Source organism: Pteronotus mesoamericanus, unplaced genomic scaffold (genome assembly GCF_021234165.1).
Source record: "Pteronotus mesoamericanus isolate MK-2021 breed Mesoamerican mustached bat unplaced genomic scaffold, CSHL_Meso_final contig_20, whole genome shotgun sequence".
NCBI lineage: Eukaryota > Metazoa > Chordata > Mammalia > Chiroptera > Mormoopidae > Pteronotus > Pteronotus mesoamericanus.
The window spans coordinates 46,545,199-46,570,630 of NW_026555085.1; the positions used below are offsets into that span (position 1 = coordinate 46,545,199).

The following is a 25,432-nucleotide window of genomic DNA, read 5'->3' on the forward strand; positions in this document are numbered from 1 at the left end:
GCATTGATTGAGGATCAGTTTTTGTATTTCAAGATGCTACGTGATGATACTGAATATCTTATTCTCATTTAGTCTCAGTATAAAATTTAGAAACTAAGAACATGACATTTCTTTTTCGTAGACATATTCAATTATGTAGTTAACTACAACGTTTGCCTTAAAAAGGGAAAATTATAAATTTGGATTATAGTTATTAAAAATAAAAATAAGCTATTTGTCAATGTTTGCCAAGATGTTATTTGAAAGTTTAAAGCATTCTTTTAAAGTTAACTGCAAACATACTTTATTTCATAGAGTAATAATGTGTAAATTTAATTGTAATACTTTCTTACTTCATTATAAAGTTTTTAAAGTATTTTCTTTTGTTGTTCAAATAAAAATTGTGTGAGTTTTTACAAGCCACATTGAAAAGTAATGTTACACATGGTTCAGAATTCATTAAGTTTATACATTCTTTAGATTTAAATATTTTCTTAAATCTGCTAAATTCTAATTTAATTTATACATTGTGCACAGTATATTTGTTTAATTTACTGCAAAATTATTAAACTCTGATGAAAAAATGCTTTAAAAAGGCATTGAAGACTTTGTTCCTTTATTATGTAAATGATGTCTTTTGCATATTTTTCCTATACTAAAAATAAATATATTAATCCAATCTGTCCCCATTTCCCAATAAAAATTGTGCTTTTTTGGAACTAATAATCAGTTGTTTAACAATCTTTTAGAACTTAAATCTCAAATGTTTTAACATCAGACTGTGAAAGAAGGCAGAATTCAAAGGTATTTTATGTTCTTCATGATAATCTAGAATTTTTATTTGATTCCAGGTAACTTTGGACAATAGACACGATGGGATGTTTTCTCTTTTGTAATTAACAGCTTATAACAATTAATTTTGTAAATAACAGTTTAATTACATCATTGAAATAAAATGTAGTGTGGGCTTAATACACTGTAAGTATTACAGAAGTACTACTTTGCTATAGTAATTTAATGACTGAAGCTACAGTGAATAACAATCTTACTGGTACTTGTGTACAAAATATTATACAGATTACTAACAAAGAAATTACAGCAGTTGCAAGGATGTTACCAGCTCAACAAACATCTAACAATACAATATTCTTCTAAGAGAAAAAGTAATAATGTTAGATTTACAGACAATAAAGAATTGTTTTCCACTTGAAACATTGGAAGTAAGAATCTAGATGACCTAGTATCTTCATTTATATTATTACAAGAAAAGGTTTCTTTTCTTGGGGACTCCAATCCCCTGCAGGCCTACTGCACTAAATTTACATGAAGATAGCTTTTAGGATGCCACAGCAATGTAAAGAAACTTTTCTATCCAAAAATTACTGATTTGTAGGCCACTGTTTAAACATCTGACTTTTTTTTTTTTAAAACCTATTTACATACATTCAGCCCAAATCAGTAAATAAAATGTTTTGTCTATATTACAATAGGCATCGTTAACATTTCATCAGAAGGCCAATGCAAGACAATTGTTACTAGCCATTGCCCAGCATTTAGGAAATTTAAAATATCTTACAAATATACAGTAGATTGTGAGAAATCTAATGTTGCGCATGATATCAGTGGTCTCCTTTACAAACATGGAATGGCAGAAATGAATCATTAGGACAGTAACTAGAATGCTACTCCTCTAGGGCCTACTTCTCATCTGGTGGTTGGGCCGATTTCCTGCAGGGTGAGTTCAGGCAGCCAAAATGCCTTGGCACTTAGTGCCAAATGGACTTGACTCAAAGCAATGGGGTGTTCCCCCAGGTCCATGTTTAACTTCTATTTCATATGGAATGAAACTTAGAGGTTCTTGGAGACAGCCCTTCTTGTCTAAGTGAGGCTGTTGGCCTAGGACTGAAAGAGTCATTATTACTCCTAAGAAATTGAGCAGGTTGGAAATTTGGCCCCTTCTGAAGACATGGGAAAGTAGAGTGTGTGCTCAGGACAAATATGTCACCCTCAGAGGGAAGCAGATCAGTCTGAAGTTGGACTTTTAAAACTTATTAAAATTTAAATTATATTCAAATTAATAGGTCTGGTTGAGGGATATGATACTAACAAATGGTAACTCTAATGAGCATATTCATGGGGAGAACATTTGAGTAACCTGGGTTAGGAAATGTTATTAGAAGTGTCAAAGTGAACCTAATTTAAATGTTTTAAAATGAAGGTGGTATAACACATACATGATGATATTTCACAGATATTTCTTAGAATATCAATAAGCACCAAGTTTAGTGCTATCAGCCCCATGGTCCCTTAAATGATTATTATGATTGAGATCTTGAAAGCACAACACACTATCAAATCTACATTGCATACACACAAATACAGTTTCAGAAATGAATCCTGGAGGTTATTTTTTTAGCCAATAAGTAGAATTTCACTCTCACCAGGGTTTCATAGCTGTGAGAGGAAAGTTGGGCCTGCCTGGCTGGCTCTGAGACATGCGGATTAATATTCAGGGTAATGTGGGACAAAAGAGTGGCATTTCTTAAATGAAAATGAGGCCCTGGTGAGTTTTTTCATAAAGAAATCTTTTCTCCTTCTTCTAATGAGGCCTTGTTAATCCTCTAGCAACCTGAGCCCTCATCTGCGTATCACAGAGAAGTAAAGTAAGGGAACCAGCAGGTGGATTTGAGCTATATAGACAGATGATTAAAAGTATCTCAGCCTGGTCCACAGGCCACATTCAGCCTTAGACCCTACACTGCAAGACAACTCCACCAGACTGTGCAGGTATCTATATATCTAAAAAAGTCACCAGAAATGCTAGCTCTCCACTTTACTTCATGCTATGCAGGCCTCTGGATCCTGCAGGAGCTATGCTTTATCTGTATAAGGAGAAGGTTATAGAGTTAATGAGACTCAAGTGGTTTCTTAAGCAGTACCAATGCTGACTGGGAAAGAGCCTAATTCTGAGCACCCATGGAACCATTAAGGAGTAACAGACTAGGGCATAAGGGGCAAGAAAGCCGTGCTCATCTTCATGCGTTAGCAGATCTTGGTAATCAAGACCAGACAAGAGGTCTTACCTCAAACCCATACAGACGAAGCTGGGTGCTGGGTTGTCCCCAAGGCCATGTGGATGACGCGCAGGAGCAGCCGTATGTCATCCAGGCCTCAACCATGAGTGTGTCAGCTCCTCATTGCCCGTTTTTGTCTCACCCACTCACTGTCTGATTGGCCTCCTTAGCCACATGGGCTGGGCCTGGTTGTCTAACTTCCAGCAAACCGGGTACAGTGTTAATTAAACTGGGACCACACTGCTTACAAACACAACTGAAAAATGTTACCATTGAAGATTTTTTAGGATCAATTCCCTTATAATGACTTTCATCTCCATGGACCATCTCAGGTGCTCAGAAACCAAAACACTGTCATTTCCTGATATTAACACGGAAACACAGACCTTCACTTGAATGTTCAGTACTGATTATTCCTTGCTAAACACTGGTCTTATGGAATACCTAAAGGTGGATTTGGTAATACTTGACCCAACCTCTTAAAGGCAGGCGTTGGGGGGATAGTTCTGAATGCTCATCGTCAGTGTTTTATCAACAAGATTTCTGAATGAGTTCAATTTTAGAAACTGAATTCATGTACAAGAATGCAGCAATGGTACAGTTTATACTTGGTCACAGTTTTCTCACTTTATGACATTACTGTAACAGTTACAGGAGAGAAAACACACACATACACACATTTATATTCACACTTACACAGTATAATTTTACTAATCCAGACAATACTTCTTTTCAATAAAAAAAAAAATGAAAACTGTTGTTTGGCCACCCAGGCATAAAATCTACTTAAACCTGGAATATAAGAATACAATACTCTTCAAGTAAACAGCAATTGCACAGTGATAACAATATACATTGAGATTGACACATGCTGTCTTAAGAGGTCCAGTAATAGAAGAAGACTAAAGAAAGTCAGCCAAAAAAAGTCAATATGCCTTCTCTCTTCTGTTTTAATTGTAATCCATCACCCAAGAGAATAGCTTTAGTACAGAAGGTAATAGATGTCCTCATATGAAAATGCAGAGCCCATAAATTTTTAAGTGTCAATGAATTCTGCTCAGTACGTTGGAGAGTCTTCAAACTCTTCTTGTTGTATTAACAGAAAAAAATAAACCCTTATGGTTATTTCCAATGTCAAATTTAAATAGAGATGTTTGTGAAAATATTAAAGTTTCTAAAGTTATATCACGAGCAATACTCTTTAAAAAAGTGGTCTCATTGGCATACATCCATTGTTTTTATTCCATTGTTTTCATAAAATTCTACTTTTCAGTTTTGCTGAACTAAACAAATATAAACAACACATAGTAAACACTGATACACATCTCACAGGACAATACATTTTACAAAATAGCTCTACTTTAGTACTATAACTTTTATCAAAATGGACATCTCTGATACTGATGGACAAATACAGTTCACATTATAATGAAAGTGTGGTTACAAAGGCATTGCTCATTTGATGGCATTTTTCTATTGGTACTTCGACTTCAAATTGTGTGGCAGAAGATTGCCCTCCTACTTCACTGAGACTTTGAAGGACCTTTCAGTAACTTAAGCAACAGGATTTCTTCGCTGTAAATCCCTGGAGAACTGAGTTTGAGAATCTACACTATCGATACATTAGAGAACAGACAATTGATTATGGTGAAAATCACCTTTTCAGTGAGCATGATAAACTTAAAAAATATAACCAATGAGAAGACAGACTCTTCTAGATTTTGAACTTAAAAAAAAAAAAAAGAATTTCTTTCGCTGTGCTACCCAGGAGGCATCAGGCTCACACAGCCTCGGCAGACGTGTCTGTAGACACAGACATGGTCACCTTGGCGATCTTGACCGTGCTCTTGATACAGCTCTCCGTGGCCCTGTGCACACTGGCTGTGTTGTTTGCGTGTTTGTGCAGGCAGTCCGACTCTCCCATGCTGTTATCGAGGGGCTGTGCGGTGCCTTCACACGAGGGGAACATGCTCCGGAAAGCGTGCCTCAGGTCCTTGCTCCTGAGAGCATAGATGATGGGGTTCACGGTGGAGTTCAGCAGGCAGAGCATACTGCAGAAGGCAAACACTGTCTTGATAAGCTTGTTCATCTTCCCAAAGACATCATATACCATGATTGCAAGCAGAGGGCCCCAGCAGATGATTAAAACCACCAGGATCAGGACCAGGGTCTTGGCCAGCCTAATGTCCATGCGGGCTTGGTCTGGCCGAGTCACCTGTACCTTGCCGTCCTCCGACGTGTGGATGATGATGCTTTTCTGGGTGCCACGCTGAATCATGCGGACTGCGTGGCTGTGAGCCTTCCAGAGAATGTACATGTACGCATACACGATAAACAGCAGCAGCACACTGGTGACCCCGATCCAGAACATCAGGTAGGTTTCATCGATGAGTGGGAAAATGTCCGAGCAAACGGATTGCAGTTTCTTGCAGTTCCAGCCCAGGAGAGGCAGCACAGCGATCACAATGGCTATGGTCCACATCAGGCAAAATGCTACCACAGCCTTGGGCCTGGTGACGATTCTCTTATAGGCCAGGGGCCTGTGAATAGATATGTATCTGTCGATGGCTGTGAGGAACAGGCTGCCCACAGAGGCAGTGAAAGACGCTGTGACGCCGCCCAGTTTGAAGAGAAACACATTAGGGCTGTCTTTGCGGTGGAACACGTGAAAATCAACGAAGCTGTAGACAAAGATGACACTCCCCAGAAGGTCTGCCACGGCCAGGCTGCCGATGAAGTGGTACGAGGGCCTGCAGCGGAGGCTGCGGGAGTGGAGGATGACACACAGCACCAGCAGGTTCTCCAGGACCGTGAAGGTGCCCAGTGTGAGGGATAGCACGGCGATGGCCAGCTGCTGGCTGGGGTTCAGGATCATGAAGCACTCCATGTCCATGAAGTTCTCCCCGCACTGAATGTTCTCGTTTTCCTTGTACGACGAAAGAGACTTGTTGTAAAATTCGGTGATGTTCACCTGGTCGGCTGGGACCAGCTGCGGGTTGTCTCCTGCAGTCATCTTTTCTTGGAAGGGACTTCCCCTAAAAGAAGTTAAAGGAAATTTCTGCGGGAAGTACCCTAATTTGGATGCCATGTCGCCTTTGATATCTTCGTACTGGATGTCATTCGAGCCCACGTAGAGGAGGTCTGTGGTGATGGTGCGGAAGGTGGTATCTGCAAGGCCATCCAGGATCGACTTCATAACCTCCGTCTTCAATTAGGCCACACTCAAAAGACTGAGAAAGAGACTGGCAGCAGAGAATCCTAACAGAGGGAAAACAGATAAGCTGAATGGTGAGAAAACCAGGAGAATTAAAGCAAAAAAACTTCAATGAATACCATCATGCTATTTCGTTCCTGTCTCTGAATACAGGTAAAATCCTCGCCAGATTCAGTCAATAAAATGAGTCAGTCACTTAGTTAAAAGCCACCCAAAGGTTGTTGACCTGACATGCACCAGAAACACGCTTCTTTTGGTATTTAAGTTCTCTGCATATACGTCACTGTGAGAGTCCTGTGTGGATTGCCAGGGTCTGATAGTCAAGTGAAGAAAATGCCTTGGGTGTGCTGTGCATTCCACATTCATGCTAGGAAGTGTTTACCGCCTGGCTTCGACAGTCACACACCTGTAGTATCCTAATGCTGGCGGGGTTGAAGGAAAACAAGGTGTCACACAATCTGCTCTGGAAGACTTTAATCACCTTGTCTCATGGTAAGACTGAACGTGCAAGACCACCAAAGGACAAGACAGCGGGGAATCAGAGATTGTGCTGCATGGCCCAAGTGCTGAGTGTAAAGGGGGAGGAAGAAACTGCTGAGACCCAAAGGAAGTTTGTGCAGGAAAATCTGGGATCCAGTTCTGGCTTCATCAGGCAAGTTTCTTCACCCAGAGGTGATGTTTGGACTGAGCCATGGCCGAGGAATACTTCTAAAATGTTTACACTAACCAGGAAAAAGGTCATGAAGGGCAAACTTGCACGGAGGCTCATGAGAAGACCAAGATCTTTATTACTGGAGTGGAGTGACAGTGGGCAGGGCGGCCTGGCGCTGCGCCCCCGGAGAGCTGTGCTGACCCAGCGCGCCGGAGGCAGCAGACAGGCCTCCTCGTGCAAGGCTTTCCGTGCGGACGGCACTGGAAGAAAGGCTGGCGGCCAGGATAACCCCGATGGTAAGAGCTCCTCAATTCTGAGCAATTTGGTTTTGTTTCAAAATAAACAGCCAGAGAGTCGATTTTCCTGTTTATAAACACTTGTTTAAAATGTGGTTATTAGAAGCTAGCTTCTAAAAAAAATTAGAAGTACTGAATGATATTTATAATAATTAAAATAATCATAAAAACCAATATTTATTTACCGTCTTTTTGTTGTTACTAAAAATATTACACTGTACTGGAGGGAAAAAGATAGTCATCATCTTGGAACAAATTTAAAAGTTCTGAGTCCTCTTGCTAAAATACAGAGATCCTATCTGTCTGAATTAATAATTCATTTATTCATCCATTCCACAAAACATGGAGCACTCGCCATGGGCCAGGCACTGCACTAGCCACTAGGGACACAATGGCATCAAGTAAGAGTCCCTGATCACATGAAGTGCAGTGTAGCAGGAGACAAGCAGCTGACCCCATAAACGTGAGAGAGTGTGGTGACAGCTACAACTGAGTACACACAGGATGCTGTGGGAGCAGCCAGTCTATGGGGCTGAAGGAGGCTTCCCTAAAGAAAGGATGTTTATACAAGAGTATACAGGATCAGTGTGGGTGGAGACAGGGCATTGTATCATTTAATCCCGCGTTTATACGTTTATTTCCATAACTAGAACGTGGGATGCTATCTTTTTTTCTTATGTGATTCACAAGCCTTATAATATGATAACAGATAAGAAAAAAAAAGGGCTAGGCTCCCACAGAAACGTTCACATGAGCCTAATGGGTGACTTGAATTTATTAACAATAAAGCAGTAATTTAATAATATTTACTTGCCTTTTCTTAAAATTGGAGGAAAGAAAGGCAATTAATCTGATGGATATTTGACCCAAAGACAAAGGCTTGAGCCTATTTCTAAGCAGCTTTGGGAGCCAGTCCCTCCCACAGGTCACTTTCTCTCAAGTAGGTAACTCTCCTTTCACACTTCCCAAATAAAAGACTAATTTATTTGAAATTTTCATTATTACATTCAAATTTCAGAAGGTACAGAAGGATATAGCAGAGTCAATCTCTTTTGTCCAGATGTTCCAGCCAACCAGCTTTCCTCCTCAGAGGCAAGAAGTTTCTTGCTACTCCTTCCAGAGATAGTCCATACATATTCAAGCAAGTATGTCTATCCACCCCCACTTTACTTGCCTTTTAACAAACTCTAATATACTATACATAGTATCCTGCACTTTACTTTTTCACTTACAAGAAGACAATTTCATAAAACCTCCCTGTATTTTGTAGCTGCCAGCCTCTTACGAATGGAGATTTAGTTTATCATCTCTTGCTAGCACAAATAATGCTGCAGTGAATCACTTTCAGTCCTGTCATTTTTTTGTATTTCTTGCGGTATTGTGAGTCATCTTTGTAGTTGTCCAAGCTTCTGCCTCGGACTTACCCCGGACTCCTTCTCCTTGGCCTCTCCAATCAGGCAGACTAAGCCTTGCTGGTTTTCCCTTTTGAAGCTCTCATGGAGAGCTGATTATGTGCAAGTGAGCCTCTTACACGTATCAAATTACTTATTTTCACAATGGTCCTGTGAGGTAAGTGCTGCTTTTGTCCCCATTTTATAGGTGAAAGGCACAGAGAAGGTACGTAATTTGCCATTTGCATAGCTAGTAGGTGGCAGAGCCAGTGTGACCCCAGATGTTCTAGTTCTAGAGCAGTGCTGTCCAGTGAAAATGTACTGTGAGCAAACTTATTTTCCAGTATCTAGGTAAAAAGAAACATGTAAAAGAGAAAATTAATTTAATAATACAGTTTACTTAACCCAATGTATCCAAAATATTATCACTTCAACATGTGGACCTAGCCACATTTCAAGGGCTTTATAGCGGTATGTAGCTAGTAGCTACCAGCTCTGGACAGTACAGGTCTAGAGCTGCCTTCAACCTTTGTGAGACACCATCTCTCTAACCTGAGACAAGGGTGCTACTATCTCCCTTCTTTGCTCCAGGGATTCTGACCAGTCAAAGCATTATTAATGGAGAGAACACTGAGGTAGGAGTTAGCAGTCCAAGATTAGTGTCAGACCCACGTCAGTCTTCCGAAACTTCAGTATTTCATCTGTAAAATAGGAAGCAGGAGGGAGAGGCCTAAATGATAGAATTGTGATGAAAATTAAATATTAAAAAGAGCACTTAACATAGTGCCTGGCACAAAATTTAACTCTCCAATAAGTATTAATTATTAACATTACTTAGTACTATGGCTCTCAGCCTTAGATTATTAATTATATATCAAGATAATTCATTGTACTAATTAGATCACAGGCCGCTTACTCAATTTTTATTTTTGTCTCAGTATTTAAAGCACAAAGAAAATAGAAGACATACACATGGGTAAAGGAAGGGGAATGTCTATAAGTATATTCCAGGCATTTGAGAGAATTTACATATGTTCTATCACTAAATTGTCATGACAACTCTGTCAGGCACTTATTTATAATTCCCATTTCACAGACCAGGAAATGGAGGCCATTAGATGTTAAGTAAATTTTCCAGAATATGAAAAGTTCGTAGCTGAACCCGTGTCACTCAGACTCCAGAGTTTCTGCTTTAGTAGTTTTAAGGGTTACCAGTAACTAGGATACAACCATTCTGAATCTTATATTCAAGCCCTCTAGCTCCCTACAGTCGCAAATTGAGGTTTCTTGTCAATCATAGTCACTAAGACTACCTTCTACTAAATCACTGTTTCCTATCCCAGCCCATCCTGGTGGATCAGCCTACGGGCTAAAACTAACATTTGGAAGATCTATAAAGTGAAGATCTATAAAGTTATCCATAAGATCACAGGTCTTATTTCCATAATGTAAAACCTGTGCCTGTGATTTACTCTAGATTAAAATCACCACATATGTGATCACAATTTCTCATTTTATTGCAACCAAAAATGGTTATGAGATACAGAGTAATTTCTGTTCAATATAAGCCAGATATAATTAAAGAATACAGTTAAAAATATATATGAATTTTGTGCAGTTCAAGGACCTCAGTCATGTCCAAATACCACTGTGTATGGGCTATTTTAAGTTAATGGGATCATGGCAGGAAAACTGTTCTCTGCATTTCAGTAATTCTTGCTTTTATCTCTACATCTGGGTTATTACAGTAATTTCCACCTGCTTATTTTTTGCACTGAGAATTTTCTTTGAGAGTTCATTAGTAATATAGTTTAGGCTTTGGGGGATGCAGCTGCCATTAATTTTGTTTTTGTTTGCTACTGGGAAAAATCATAATTGAAAATTTCTAACAAGATGCATAGATGTACTTATTAAAGAAGCAGTTGTTTTTTATTACAGTTATAGTAAAAGAATGATTGAATGACATTTAAGGGGATTTTCCTTGAATTCTGCTTGAGTAAAATCAACATATTCTACTAATTTAAACTATAAATCATGCCTTTATAACAATAAAAATATATTAATGTGTTTTATCTATTATTTTTTAAACTTCAATTTATTAGAATACCACCCTCTGTTCTCTTTATTCATCTCTCTGTAGGCACACCTTCCTCTCTCCATCCACCTCCCGCCCCAAACTTGCACATCAACTAGCAAGCTATGGTTATCATCAAAGAAATTTTATGGGTATGACAGCAGTATGGAGTTTTTAAAAAGTCTACCCAGAGCCTAGATCTTTGTTCCTATAACCATTAAGGATAGAAGGCATCCATGTTCTGATTAGGGAGAGCATCGAGAAAGGCCTTAAAACAAAACTTAAATAGTATCTTTTCTATATCAGTGTAATTTAATAGCTGGTTACATTATTCTTCATTGCTCAGCTGGAGACCTTCTTTGTTTCAGAGAGACATTTCAATAATTTATATATTTACCACTTTGTATCTGGAGTTAAAATCCTTGCAGTTTTGGCCTGTACACTCTCTCCGGGGAGGGGGTGGGGGGTCAGGCACTAGGCAGTGTTTGCTTCCTGCAGGTTGTCCTGTCCAGGAAGGCAGAAAACCCACTGGAAGCATCAGAAGGACTGATGCTCCCAATATACTGTTATCAGATAACCATTACAGACTGTTATCAGCCCACCGCAGCTCCTTCTCCAAAGTTCTAAGTTTATAAGTGCTTTAAGGAGACAGTGCCAAGCTCATAGTATCAAAATTAAGAGGAGCCCATGATATCAAATGCAGGAGTCTCAGGCCCTGTCTTAACCCTGTTCTCCCCGCCCCTTTCTTTGTGGGCGTTCTGCTTTTCAGCTTAGCTAGCCTCATAGAAGAGCCTTATGAAGGGTTCAAGAGAACAATGGTGCCAGAGGATATGTTTGTTTTTCTCCATTCACTTCTGGGAACAAGTCTGGTTTTTACTAATTTGATCAAGAAAAATAACTTGCTAAATGTATTTCTCTAAAGTTAGTAGGAAAAATTTTAATTGCCTCATAATTGCATTATATCTAAGTCAAATCCTCAATATACATGGCAGATCTCACAGGCCAACATCGTAACTCAATAACATTTCTACTACAGTTGAATGGGCAACTGAGCCTTTCCTAACTCTTACCTAACCGTTAGAGTTTCAGAATTATTAAAGTAGTTTTGTAACTTTTCGCATCATCTTCTAGAGCAAAGAGAAATAAAGGATTGACTTAATTATCCTGATAATTCAGGCAAAAATACATAATCATTCTTCCTTGTATTAATGTCAGCTCTTTTTCCCATATATTAAAAAAAAAACCCATTATGCTTGTAATGCTCAGTTGGTTCTCAAAGCTTTAGATTTTTTTTTCTAACATAGAACAGAGTTATTAAATGCACTATTTTCTCTAGTCTATTCTTACTAACAAAACAAGTGTTAGATTTTTCATAAAAATATATCAATTTATATAAAGACGTTAAGACACTTATAAGACTGTATTTCTTTTCAAACTAAACCTGAAGCATGCTTAATTATTTAACATTTAAAGGCTTGTTAAAACAAAGAATTTCAAGGCTCAATAAGTTAAAGCACACTGAATAAGCACTCACTAGTAGGTGTTGATGCCACAAGAAGAGCCTACCACACATGCAAATTAATGATACAAATGATTCACTTTTCTAACTAGTTCCATCTACCATTTAATGTAGCTCTATTCTGATGTTTACTACTAAGTGCCTTTGCCTTTTTTTTTTTTACAGAAAGATACCTTTTCGACATAATCTGCAAAGAAAGTAATCATGCATAATTGAAGCGTCCTTTTCTTGAAATAGTACAAAGTGTTTAATTCAGTAGAAGCCTGATTCATGTAGAAAATACTCCATAAGATTGTCTTTATCTTCCATATGAAGTTTGGTCATTAAAAGTCAAAAGCAGTATATTATTCTGGTCTGTAATAGATATAGAACCTATTAGATAGGTTATCTTTACAAGTCATTACCAAGGACAGCAATAGTTTTAAGTATGCTACATGTTGTTCAGTGGTGCAGCATACTTTTTAGTTTCCTTGTTCATTCTTCAGTAAGGGGTATTTTCTCTATGAATCCGCAAGCATACAAATTAAATCCAACTAAAAATCAAGTCTTGATTCTCCAGGTTCCAATCTCAAAGAATTTGTGTGTTTTAAATGCACAATAGAGGAAACTCCAATTTCCAAATATTTCAATGAGAAACATTTGAATATTCATGTGCCAGGCATTGTGCTAAGCACATATATTACTTTTGTTTAATATTTACATGAAATAGGTGCTATCACAATCCCCATTCTACATATGAGAAAACTGAGAGGTAAAACGCTTTGTCCAAGGTCTCCAACTAGAGAGGCAGAGCTAAAACTTCAACCAGGTCTGCATAACTCAAAGACCCTGCTCAACTTTAGGTCCAAGAACCACTTAAGAAGACACTCTTCTTTCAATTTCTGAGGTAGGGGGAAGCGTTGATTGGGGAAAAGGAGGTAATAAATAGTACAAGATAATTTTACACAGTGAACAACTAAAATCTGGAAGAATGACCTACTGGCTGCAAAAAGGATTCCAATGGCATCTTTACTCCATGGTCTTCAGGGACAAAGTATGACAATTAACTGTAAGCTATAAATCCTAACCCTGGATTAGCACCTTACTTGCAGTGACTGCTGCAAATAAGAAATAAAATCTAACTTGTCATTGCCATTATTGTTTTTTAATTAGATAGGTTTGTTTTCTTCATTAGTCAACTGTGAGGATGGTGAATGGTAATGACGGCTTCCACACTACCATGAGGAATGAAGAGGGCACCTTTTCTGGGTCTGAATGAGATATGACTGTGTTAATAAACAAGCTTTAAATGTTCATTATTTGTATGGAGAAATTCATTGAAACCACTCAACTTCCCACCTAGAACAGTGTAATTTTCTTAGACCCAGAGGGCAGAAGACTCTCAGAGGTTAGTTCCTAAAACCTTGGTTGAAATCAGGCAGAAGAAATTCTGTAGGGCTCCAACAAAAGAGTGTTTGTGATGATTCTTGGTGCCTCAAGGGCACAGAGATGAACATGAAGGCCCTTAGATGCTTCATTTAACATTTTGTTGTGTGGGTACTCTATGCTTAGTACTGTAGACATTATATATCTATGTATCATATGTGCGTAATGACTATGGGTCAAGGAAGCAATGGAAATGATTATCCATTCTACCTCACCCAATCAAATAAAACCCATCCATCTGCCCTTCCCCTTCTACAGACAGCAAAATAGAATTGGATATGAATGCATGTAATAGGCACATTATACTTCATCATCAAATAGTATTGGGTTGTTCAAATCCCCTTCCTATATATGCTTTGAGGATTTCTCCCAAGGAGAGATGATGGGCACTGCTGAGTCAGCCTACAGCAGTCTTTCTTGGTTCTAAACCCTTCAGACCATGAACCTTGATGGTAGGGCCCTGTCTTACATGGCCCTGTGTGTCCTCTGCCTGGCACAAGGTAGGCACTCAACACCTGTTCACTAAATGAATATTGGTGTGCACTGGCAACATGGCAGATCTATCTTAGCAGAATGACTTTTAACTGTGGATAGTTTTCCTTTGCAGAAAGTCAGTTGATCATTAGAGAATTGAGCCTACATCTTGGTCTATTACAAACTTCCATCTGAAAAAACTGCCAAAATGTAAAAGTTACATAAAGGGCATGAACAATTTTTCATACCAGGATCTTTTAGCTCAGCAACAATTAGCAGTTATATTGGCAGCAAATGGAGATTATGGTCAAAGATATTTCTTTTTGTTATCATTCTCTTTTTTTTTAAAAAGATTTTATTTCTCTACTTTTAGAGAGAGGGGAAAGGAGGGAGAAAGAGTAGAGAAACATCAATGTGTGGTTGCGTCTCACATGCCCCCTACTGGGGACCTGGCCTGCAACCCATGCATGTGCCTTGACTGGGGATCAAACCACTGACCCTTTGGTTCTCAGGCTGGCACTCAATCCACTCAGCCACACCAGTCAGGGCTGTTATCATCCTTATTTAGTCCTGATGTGTATTATGAATTGCTATGTTTAGCCACATAACAATGATATATAAAGAAATCTTTGTGACATGCACAACCATCAACAAATCCTAGTTATACACTGTTGATATAGACCTTTAAAGAGGATATATGAAATTATGATTATAATGGCCTTTTTCCTCCCCTCAAATGCATGCTATTATGCATTGCTTTTTCCCAAATGGGTTTCTCCAAGTGCAAGTGTCTTTTCAAGAGAAGTTATGTGAAAATTCAACCACTAGATGGTGTGGCTTTTATAAGCCCTAAGGAACCAATTTGTTATTCTATTTAAGAAATACTTCTTGCTTTGGTTGAGCAACTTCTCCTCCTGCTACAACATGTTATGCATTGTACAAGTGAATTAATTAAAATATAAGTAAGAAAATATGTTATGGAGGGTTCAAATGGGTTATTATTACTACCTACAAAAACTAAATTTTAAATTGCTTTTCTGAGGCAACAGGACATTGAGAAAATTTAATACATTAATAAAAATTAATTGTGAATATTTGGAATTCTGCCTCAAGAACATAATTAAGAATGAGTAAAGGAAAGTAGTTCTACTGAAAACAAATGATATGTTTATGCCAAAATATGGTTAAAATGTCTCAGGAGCCCAAAATCAATTCTAGTAACAAACTCAAGTCATTTCTATTTTATGAAACATTTAGCTTTCCAATTTTCAAATATGAATTCACCAACACAGGTCATACCTCTGTGATAAAAAAGAATGGAAAATTACCTTCTACTATTACAGGGGCTAAAGTGTTCAAATATACAAATTGAGGGTACAGTATCTTTCAAAACTATTCAATTTCTTTTCTATTATTTTCTTGCTGGAATAATTCTAAATAAGCTTTTATCATTGTGTAAATTTGGGGTTCTGTTCAGACATGATTTTAAAAACAGTACCTATGTATCACCCACATAAGTTGAAACGTTAAATAAAAAATTTTCAGTGTGTACTAACAATAAAAGGTATAAACAGAAATATACTTTCAAGATGCAAATAATTATGCACAAACAGAACTTGAAGAACTAGGTTTCAGTAAAGATGCAAAACACGCTTTGTGAATATGGTTATGATTAAAAAGTATGCACATTGGATGCAAGTACAGAATTTTTATGGCATTGAAACCATGAGGTAGTTCTATTATGCTTATTCAAGGTCAAATCCTTCCTAGGGTTTGCATAATACAATTATGTAATTTTGTATGGAGCTGAGTAACTGAAAGCATTCAGAAAAAATAATATGAAGATAACAAATTAGGAAATAAGAAAGGTGAGAACAGGTTGGAAAATTCCACTGTACGAAAATAATTTGAGAAGTTCCACAACGGTTGTTGAGTGCATGTGGGGTTGCTTTATAGTCAGTGACTCTCACACAGTTGAGTTGTCTCCAGCAGCTTCAGCATCACTTGAGAAATGCAAATTCTCAAGATGCACCTCAGACCTACAGAAACTCTAGGGCTGGGGCTTATCTGTGTTTTACCCAGGCCTCCAGGAGATTCTAACACACCCTGAAGTTTAAGAACCATTGTTAAAGATTACGGCTATTAAAAAGACTGGGGGAGAGGGCCAGGGAGGGCACAGAATTAACTTTTAAGAAGAATTGAGGTTAGATAGCAAGAAAGACTATTCTATGAGTATAGGTTTTTAGATCACTGAAATGCTGCTAAGGGGACCTGCTGATGATAAAGCAGTCTCTCACAGATATGTCTTTAAAATTTATTGGGGTGACCTTAGTTAATAAAATTATATACATTTCAGGTATACAGTTCTATAATACATCACCTGTATCCTGTGTTCACAGCCCCAAGTCAAGTCTCCTTCCAGCACCATTTATTTCCTCCCTTCATCCTCTTTCACCTTCTCTCACCCCTCCCACCCCCTGCTGCTTTCCCTCTGGTAATCACCGTACTGTTGTCAGTGTCTGTATGAGTTTTTGTTTTAATCCCTTCACTTTTTCATCCAGCCTACCAACCCCCTCCCTTCTGACAGCTTGCAGTCTGTTCTCAGTATCTGAGTTTGTTCCTGTTGTGTTATTTTAATTTGTTGGTTAGATTCCATGTATAAGTGAAATCATATGGTATTTGTCTTTCGCTGACTAGCTTATTTCACTTAGCATAATACCCTCTAGGTCCATCCATGCCGCAAAGAGTAAGATTTCCTTCTTTTTTTTTTTTTTTTTTTTTTACAGCTGAGTAGTATTACATTGTGTAAAAGTACCATAGCTTTTTTTATCCACCTATATACTGAAGGGCACTTGCTCTGCTTCCAAATCTTGTCTATGGTACAATAAATTATGCAGCAATGAACAAAGTGCTTATAATCCTTAGAATTAGTGTTACAGGTTTCTTCAGGTATATTCTCAGAAGCGGAATCACAGGGTCAAAAGACAGTTCCATCTTAATTTTTTGAGGTATCTCCATTCTGCTTTCAACAGTGACTGAACCAGTCTGCATTCCCACCAACAGTACATGAGGTTTCCCTTTTCTCCACATTCTTGCCAACACTTGTTTGTTGATTTATTGATGATAGCCATTCTGACAGGTGTGAGTGATATCTCAGTGTGGTTTTAATTTGCATTTCTCTGATGGCTAGTGACATTGAGCATCTTTTCATATGTCTATTGGTCATTTGTGTGCCCTCTTAGGAGAAGTATCTATTCAGTTCCTTTGCTCATTTTTAATTGGATTGTTAGTTTTTTTGTTGTTGAGTTTCATAAGTTCTTTATAAATTTTGGATATTAACTCCTTATCAGATGTATCTTGATGAATATGTTCTCCCATTAAATGGGTTGTCTTTTAATCTTGTTGATGGTTTCCTTTGCTGTGCAAAAATTTTTTCATTTAATGTAGTCTAATTTGCTTATTTTTTTGTTTGTTTGTTTCCCTCAGCCAAGGAGATATATCAGGAAAAAAATACTGTTACAAGAAATGTCTAAGATTTTACTGACTACATTTTTGTCTAGGATTTTCATGGTTTCAAGTCTCACATTTAAACCTTTAATTCATTTTTGAGTTTATTCTTGTGTATGGTGTAATAAGGTGGCCTAGTTTCTTTTTTGTTTTGCATATATCTGTCCACTTTTTCCAATACCATTTATTGATTAGGCTATCTTTACCCCATTGTATGTTCTTGCCTTCTTTCTCAAATATTAATTGACCATGAGGGTGTGGGTTTATTTCTGAGTTTTCTATTCTGTTCCATTGATCTATATATCTGCTTTTATGTCAGTACCACGCTGTTTTGATTACTGTGGCCTTGTAGTATAGGAATGACAAAAGATCCCGAATAGCTACAGCAATCTTGAGATAGAATAACAAAGTTAGAGGAATCACACTACCTGATATCAAACTATACTACAAGGTCACAATAATCTCACGGATCTTTAAGTCCATGGCATTTTTATTTAACTGGAATAAAATAATGCAGTGTAGCCTGAAAATAAACAGAAGTAGGGAACCTCTTAACCTACAATTCAGGGCTTCTCCGCACTGTTTCAGGAAACTTACTGTTACATATCTTATCCAGCAAAGAGAAATGCCTTCAAGATATAATATGTAAGTACCCAATATGCAGACAAAAATTAAGAACCCCACACCATTTTCTCCTAATTCTACAGGCAAAGTCTAGGTAAAACTTCATAGGACTGCTGGCCATTTCTTTCAACACCACTGTGAGGGAACCTGTGGTTACTGAACATAAAAGAACAGGAAAAAAGGAATAGTAGTTAGCATTCCAGCTGTTTTTTTTTAAAGATGGAAATGTTTCTGTTTCTATTCTTCTTTTCCCAGAACCATAAAAATAATGTATCATAGGAGATGAGCTCAGGAAATGACAAACTAAAATAGAAATTTTGCAGTAAGCTCAAGTAATGCAGATCCACTGTAAATTATCTTACAGAACTACCCTGGTAATTATGCAATTTACACTGCTTATAGGTGGCAAGAACCTTATACCTAAAAGTCATAAATATGTGGAAATATATGCCAAATCGCTAAAATATATGACTTGGGTAGACTGTTACTGCTCTGATTATTTTATCATTAAAAAATGGATCATAGATTATTCATAATTAGTTTCCTTAGCTGAGGACTAAAATCATTCAAAGATTTCATTTTTTTAAAAAAATTTGAGTACTTAAATATAATTTCCAATAGTAGCTGTACATTTTCCAAAGTTAAATTCCCACATATGCGAAGATATAGAATTCGTTAGACAACCTTTTGCTTACTTTGGTTATGTGTTAAGTTGTTTGGTTTTTCTTTTTCTCCACATGCATATAGCCTGCTCACCACAACTTACATAAAAGCTGGAGAAAACATTTACAAATTCTTGTAGCAATGCATTAAAATTAGTTGAAAATCTGGTCCATTTAACAATCCACATGGGAATAAACCAAAATACACAGATCATAATGGCATTGAATTAAATCTCTCTTTTAAAGAATAAGTCCAATTGATTTATTTTTAAACACAACTGAGTAAAAAGCAAGCAAGAGTGACAAAGTCATATTAGCTATGATGTTGGTTCACTTGCTGTATTAAAAACATCATTTTTAGCCTCTTGACCAGAAAACAATGTTATAAAATTTTCTAATATGAATGTTCATATGTGAAAGTAGAAATTTGTTTTTTTAGGAAGCATAATGGAATTTATCACCAATTTAAATGTGAAACTCCTTATGACAATTCATAGGACTCATAATGATTCCAATTTCTTCTCTAAATATATGGTCTAAAATAATGGAGGAAGAAGTAATGATGAAAAGAGGGGAACCCTCCTGTATAAACTTTGACAAATATTATTTCCTAATTATATGTTATTTTAATTATATTTGAATACACTACTGACATACATAGTTCGTGAAAGCATTTGCCAGTATATCCAACTACCACAACAGATTGCCTGGCAGATCTTTAAAATGCCTCTGCTTTTTTAAAAAAAGCAATAGCATGGAATTTGCTATTAGGAATTAAAAAAGATGATACACTGTCAAATTTAGGTAACTATATTGTACTTTATTGCCTGAAGTTAAAACAATTAAAAATGCTCTTCAGAGTTGATGTTGGTGGTAAGGAGTCAAGCCACAGGATATCAAATTTCTAGTTAACAAATACAAACCCTAAACAATTATGAATCTCAATTAGAGTAGAAAAATAAGACATTAGATAAAGTATTATATGCTTAGAGAAAAATGTTTTGCCATCTATGTTTAGGAAAAAAGGGAACTTACATCCCTTATTGCATTCAAAAAATATAAAGTCTACTTTAGGAATCTTACTAAAAAATACAAAATATAATACCATATAGCACAGTGGGTTAAAAAAGAATTAGCTAAAAAAAAAAAAAAGGGGGGGGGGGCGAGAGCTGAAAAAATATTGATTCCTACCTAACCAGACTCAACTCATATATTCAAAAACAAAAGAAAACAAAACGAAGAAAGAAAAACCTTCGAAAGCTTTCCTAAAGTGCAGGTGTGAAAATTTTGCCAGCTGGGGTGAAGCAGAATCCACAGCACTCTGGAACAGTCGCCACAACTCTGCCAGGCCTATTTGCTCAGGTTCGGTGAGTAAACAATCCTGGGCTCAAAAACCTTAAACACAACTATGAAGCTGAGGAACTCCATGGTCACTAAGTTATGCGATGAACCTGTCCAAATGAAACTTTTAAACTAGAGGGTATACCAAAATTACACAATAATAATCTATATGGAAAATATCTATGAAAACTAGATCAAAAACATGTTTGCAATTGCAACTGTCCTAGAAAAAACTATTATAATAAAATGTAATATTTTTATTTTTTATGACCCTATTTGTTAAAGAAATATGACCCAGGAAAACTTTCAGCAAATATTTTATGTTATGAACTAGAGGTTCACAGTGGTTACTTCATATCATAGTTTTGAGCTATTCTTGTTGCTATGTCCTAACTTACCTATTATCCATGCAGCCCGGTTTGAGATAGAAGTTCATTCTAACATCAAACCTTTTGAGTAGTACCAAGAAAGAGGCTCTAGAAAACCACTGAACATAACCCTCCCTTTTTCAGGCCTCACTAATTTCCTATATATGTAACTTACTTGTGATAGCATTATACTTTGTTATATGCAACAAATATTATTATGTTAATATGCATTTTGTGATGCAGTAATAACTTTGTATATTTTCTCTCAACTTTCCTTCAACTTTCTCCCCCCAAATAATAAACAGTTAGCAAGACTGGTGAAAACTGTATTAATCTCATGATTTAGTGTTTATGGTAAAATTATGATCAAGTGTGGTTATGCCCATTCTGGCATCTTTGCAAGATTCTTAGAACACATGGGACTGAAACACTGTTCCACTATAGTGGAAAATCAGAACAGCCTTGTTTTGAATCAAGGTGAGTACGTTTATTTGCCTCAAATCTTTAGTGTCCCTCTGTACAGCTTCCCTAAATTTGGACACGTCCCCAAATCTATAATATTTATTTAAAACCTTAATTATATGTTCAAATATGTTCAAATATATAAAGGCAAGATGTCTAATTCTCTTTGTCATGATATAATTCTCTTTGTCATGATATACATCTATGAAAAAGTTTGTTCATACCTGTGGACAAAAGTGTTTATATATCCCAGTCACCTAAAATGATGCAGCATATAATTTGATATTATCTATTCTGAATGACATTTATTGTTTCTTTTAGTCCAGAATATATCTGAGAGAAATTTGAGTTGATCTATAATATGTTATAAAGTTAATCTGGTCTAGTTAAATGGTTATCAAAACATTTAATAGCAATTTAGTGGCAAGGTGTTAAATCCCCCCACCCCTCAAAAAACAGCATTCATGTAATTATGAAGTTAGCATTATTATAGATCAGGATTAGGAAAGAGCTGGAAATTCAGGGGGTGGGGGGAGAGCAGAATATGAAGTTAAATTTTGCCAATATAAAGTACATCGATTGGTTTTGATTTCCTCTTGTTTTTAACTTCTTTACCAATTTTCGGTCAAGAAACGACAAATCAGCAGAGCTTGTGGTCCCTTAGAATGTAGACATGCAATACATAAACCTGGTCCCAGCACAGTTTCCCAAACACTGCTGGGTTGGGTTGTTTCAGAGTCAAAAACAGAATTATAAATAATTTAAACCCAAATGCTGGTTTCATCTAATTTGTTGGTTCAATTAGAAAATGATGAATACAAAAATAGAAGAGACAGACTTACACTGGTGGAGACACGGCATCCTTTTTTGCAGGAATGAAAGCTCTCATCTGTGTTCTTCATGCAACTGAGCTAACATAATTACCCCCCAGAAGAACCTAACAGGCAACAACCTAAAGGACAGGCTCCAGCTTACTGGCCAAATTCAAGACACTATAACCAAATCCATTTTATTCATCGTGTGTTGTTAAGAATTTCCAAATTCAATTTATTACTTTTTTTTTTTTTTTTTTTTTTTTTTTAGCATTCCTGGAGAGCTAATTATAAGAAATAATCCCCTTCCTTATTAGGCCAACTGTTTTCTGGGAAGAAACATTTGGTAAGCGTGGTGAACTGTAAATTGCTGTTAGAAGTTTCATTTCATAATAGTTTATTCTTACACAGCAAAGTATTTCAATTCTAATCCCTAACACTAATATGCAAGACAACCAAGGAGACTGTCTACATTTCCTGGTGGTTAATGTTAATTTTGGGTCAAACCAGAGAAGGATGTCATACATTGTTTTGAAAGAGTTGTTCAGGCTCTGCCTTAGTAATTAATAAGCTGACACTGCATACTAAACACTTATCAACAGTAATCAAGGGGGCTGCTGCTTACTTGAGAAAATAGGTAAACCAATCCAAGGGGTTTTCTTTTGAAATAGACTGAAATATGCCACAAATGCAGTGGTTCTTCCAGAGAATTTCATTCCCAGCAATTTCATCTTGGTAACATTTAACAATTTCACTATTTTAACATTTTGAAATGCCAAAAAGAACACACTGATCCTGCAGCTAGGCTTATTAGAGAAGAACAACCTCACAGGCGAGACAGGGAGGCACGCAGTCCACTGGGAAAAGGGTAACAGAAAAAGACAGAAAACAGTGGATAACAAACAAAGCCGAGCACTACTCCAATGTGAGATCACATTTTCACCAGAATGGAAAACTTCACACACCAAATTAAATACTATCACCTATGGTTTACTGAAAGGACTAGGCATAACATTCTTTTTGTATGCATGTTTACTAATGCTGTCTATTAAAACTGGGGGGCATGAGAGATCTGACTTGCCTTCCTAACAACAAGCATAGTCATTTTATTTTTGAGGGGTCAGGACTGAGCATTTCCCCTCTCTGGCATCATTTCACCCCCATGGAGACTTAGGAACACAATGAGACTTCTTCCTATCAGACACTTGATACATACCTCAGCCAAGACTGCTCCTCGCCTGGAGTGAAGACATCTTTGGAACAAAAAGAGTCCTTTTATAGTAAGTTCTTTTGATAACCTAAAATGAATTAGTTTTTAAAAAACCATGTCCATCCTCCAGCTCCCTGCCCAACTATGGTAACTGCTGTTGTACCTACAAATACCTACCAGCAGCAGTACATTACATTTACAATTCTGGAGGGAGATGTGTGGATACTGTTCATGGATATAATCAGAAAATAATTTGTCTCACTTAAGAAAACTCTACATGGTCTTTTATTTTGATAAAATTGTTCTAAACTGAGTTAGAAGAGTGGGGGAGGGGAAAGGAGTACCAGAAAGAAAAGGGACCAAGAAAAATCAATCAGTCTATCTTCCCTTGCAAACTGTCAGCAGGGTGGGATTAGAAAAGCAACACTTTAAATCAGATTAAGCCCTATGGGAACCTTAAAGGCTGGTTGCTCTGAGTTTCTCAATAAATAGATTGATGGCAGTGGCTGTCCCACTGATAGTCAATGTCCACTCAGCTTCCACTAAGAAATTGCATATCTCCCATTGTTCAAAGGATATTAACTTGGTAATAAAAATGAGAAGTTATGGGACCCTCAGACATATCTTTCAACACCTTTAAAACCAATAAATCTATTCTAATCTCATTGGATTAAATGCCCGAGGTTGCCAATATATCAAGAAAGTAACAACAAAGGCAAGAATAACACTTCTTTTAAGAAAAAAAAAGATGAGAGACAAAGTGATTAATAGGTGACTAAATTTTTTCTCATCTGTTCAAGTTAAAACTAAAATTAGAAATATGCATGTTGCTTTTTAAACTTTCAAATGACCAAATGACAGCTTCTCCCGTCTATCACAGCAAACACATTTGCATTCAGGAGGTGATCCATTTACCGTTGTGAGCCTTAGCAAGAAATGTTTTTTTAAAACACATCAACTTTTCTCAGCTAATGGCCACTTCCGAGTTAAATGGTTCTATCACCATTCGAATTTAGATATTAGTTACATGCCCATTAATTTTTTCCTCAAAGAAGAGTGCTTCCTGTAGCTGTATTTTTCTATATCAAAAGTTTATTATTTGACATTCATTTCCTTATAGGACATTTGATAATTTAGACAGTTTCTAGGTTTGGTGCAGAGATCTGTGTATTTCTCTGGGAAGGCTCAGCTGCTGATATGGTTTATAGACATTAAGCACTAACTGTTTTTTGAAACAGGCACAATTACACATTTTCCACAAACAGACGTCAGTGAGTGCATACAGAGAGCCAGGTGCACACACATTCAGTGACTAGTAAACGGTAGAAACCTCCAGAAGTGGCACAGACCACAGTTAACAGGCAGGGGCTACACAGCTAAGTAAACACCAACGCACGATTCGCTCACACAGAATAAGAACTCCTCGATGGACACTTGGGGACCACGCTGGTCAGTACCCAAGGGGGAGACAGGCGGAAAAAGTATGTTCAAACGCAAGTCGGCCAGGTCTTACCCTTCGCATGCCCTGGTCCTTGGATGGGAAGCTCCCGGGGCACCTCTCGCCCAGCGCAGGGGCTGCTTCTCTGCTAGAACGGAACGTCCCCCTTGACTCTACCGAGAGATCTGCAGGGAGCGCAGGCGCCCCGCCCGGGCCAGGGGAAGGCACTGGCGCCGAGGGAGCCTACAAGAGGCGGAGGCGGAAAAGAAGTGGAGAAGGAAGGGGTGGCCGCGGGAGTAACGGGGAGGGCGGCGGCGCCGGCGCTGGGATGCGGACGGGGTGGGGTGGAGCGGGCTGTGCTTCAGTCCGTCGGTCAGTAAGTCAGTCGGTCTGCGCTACACGCGAGCTGGCGTTCCCTGCCTGCAGCGCCCGCCAGCGACAAGTGTCGGGACTGGCGCCCCTTCCGCCCGCGAGCCTCGCCCCTTCCCCGGGCTCTTCACTGGTTCCTCCTTCTCGCCCCGCCTGGCCCGGCGTGGGGCCGCACGTCTCCGCCAGTCCTGGTGCCCGTCGCCTCGCCGAGCTCGCGCGGTCCCTGCCTCTCCCTCCGCTCGCGCTCCGTCTCTGGCTCCCTCTCGCTCCAGTCCCATTTATGAGGCGCGGTCCCATCACGTGTTAATGAGCCTTTGTCCTGCCCCGGCAGCGACGGCTGCATAGACCCCGCCGAGGGAACTGCGTGGGGAGGGACCCGCGCAGCTCGGCGCCAGTGGCTCCAAACTTTGCTGACGCGGGGTCCTAGCCGCGGAGCCCGCCCCGGAGCCAGAGGGAATGAGCCTTTCCGCGTCACCTACTTCTCTTCCTCTTCCGCGGCCGTGGTCCCGAGGGCCCCCACTGCCGTGACCTGCCTCCCCTC

At 38.1% G+C, this 25,432-nt stretch overlaps 1 protein-coding gene across 2 annotated transcripts; it reads right to left on the bottom strand.

The window, feature by feature from the left end:
* Window positions 1-801: 801 nt before the first annotated feature.
* Window positions 802-24,985, bottom strand: CNR1 (cannabinoid receptor 1). 2 transcript variants are annotated; one of them, XM_054569698.1, is made up of 3 exons: window positions 24,598-24,985; window positions 23,091-23,127; window positions 802-6,311 (listed from the first exon to the last, which is right to left on the bottom strand). In XM_054569698.1, the coding sequence occupies exon 3, from the start codon at window positions 6,247-6,249 to the stop codon at window positions 4,834-4,836; it is 1,416 nt and encodes a 471-aa protein (XP_054425673.1). In that variant the 5' UTR covers window positions 6,250-6,311; window positions 23,091-23,127; window positions 24,598-24,985; the 3' UTR covers window positions 802-4,833. The 2 variants fall into 2 exon arrangements, with proteins under 2 accessions (XP_054425673.1, XP_054425672.1); XM_054569697.1 differs by lacking the exon at window positions 23,091-23,127.
* Window positions 24,986-25,432: the final 447 nt, after the last annotated feature.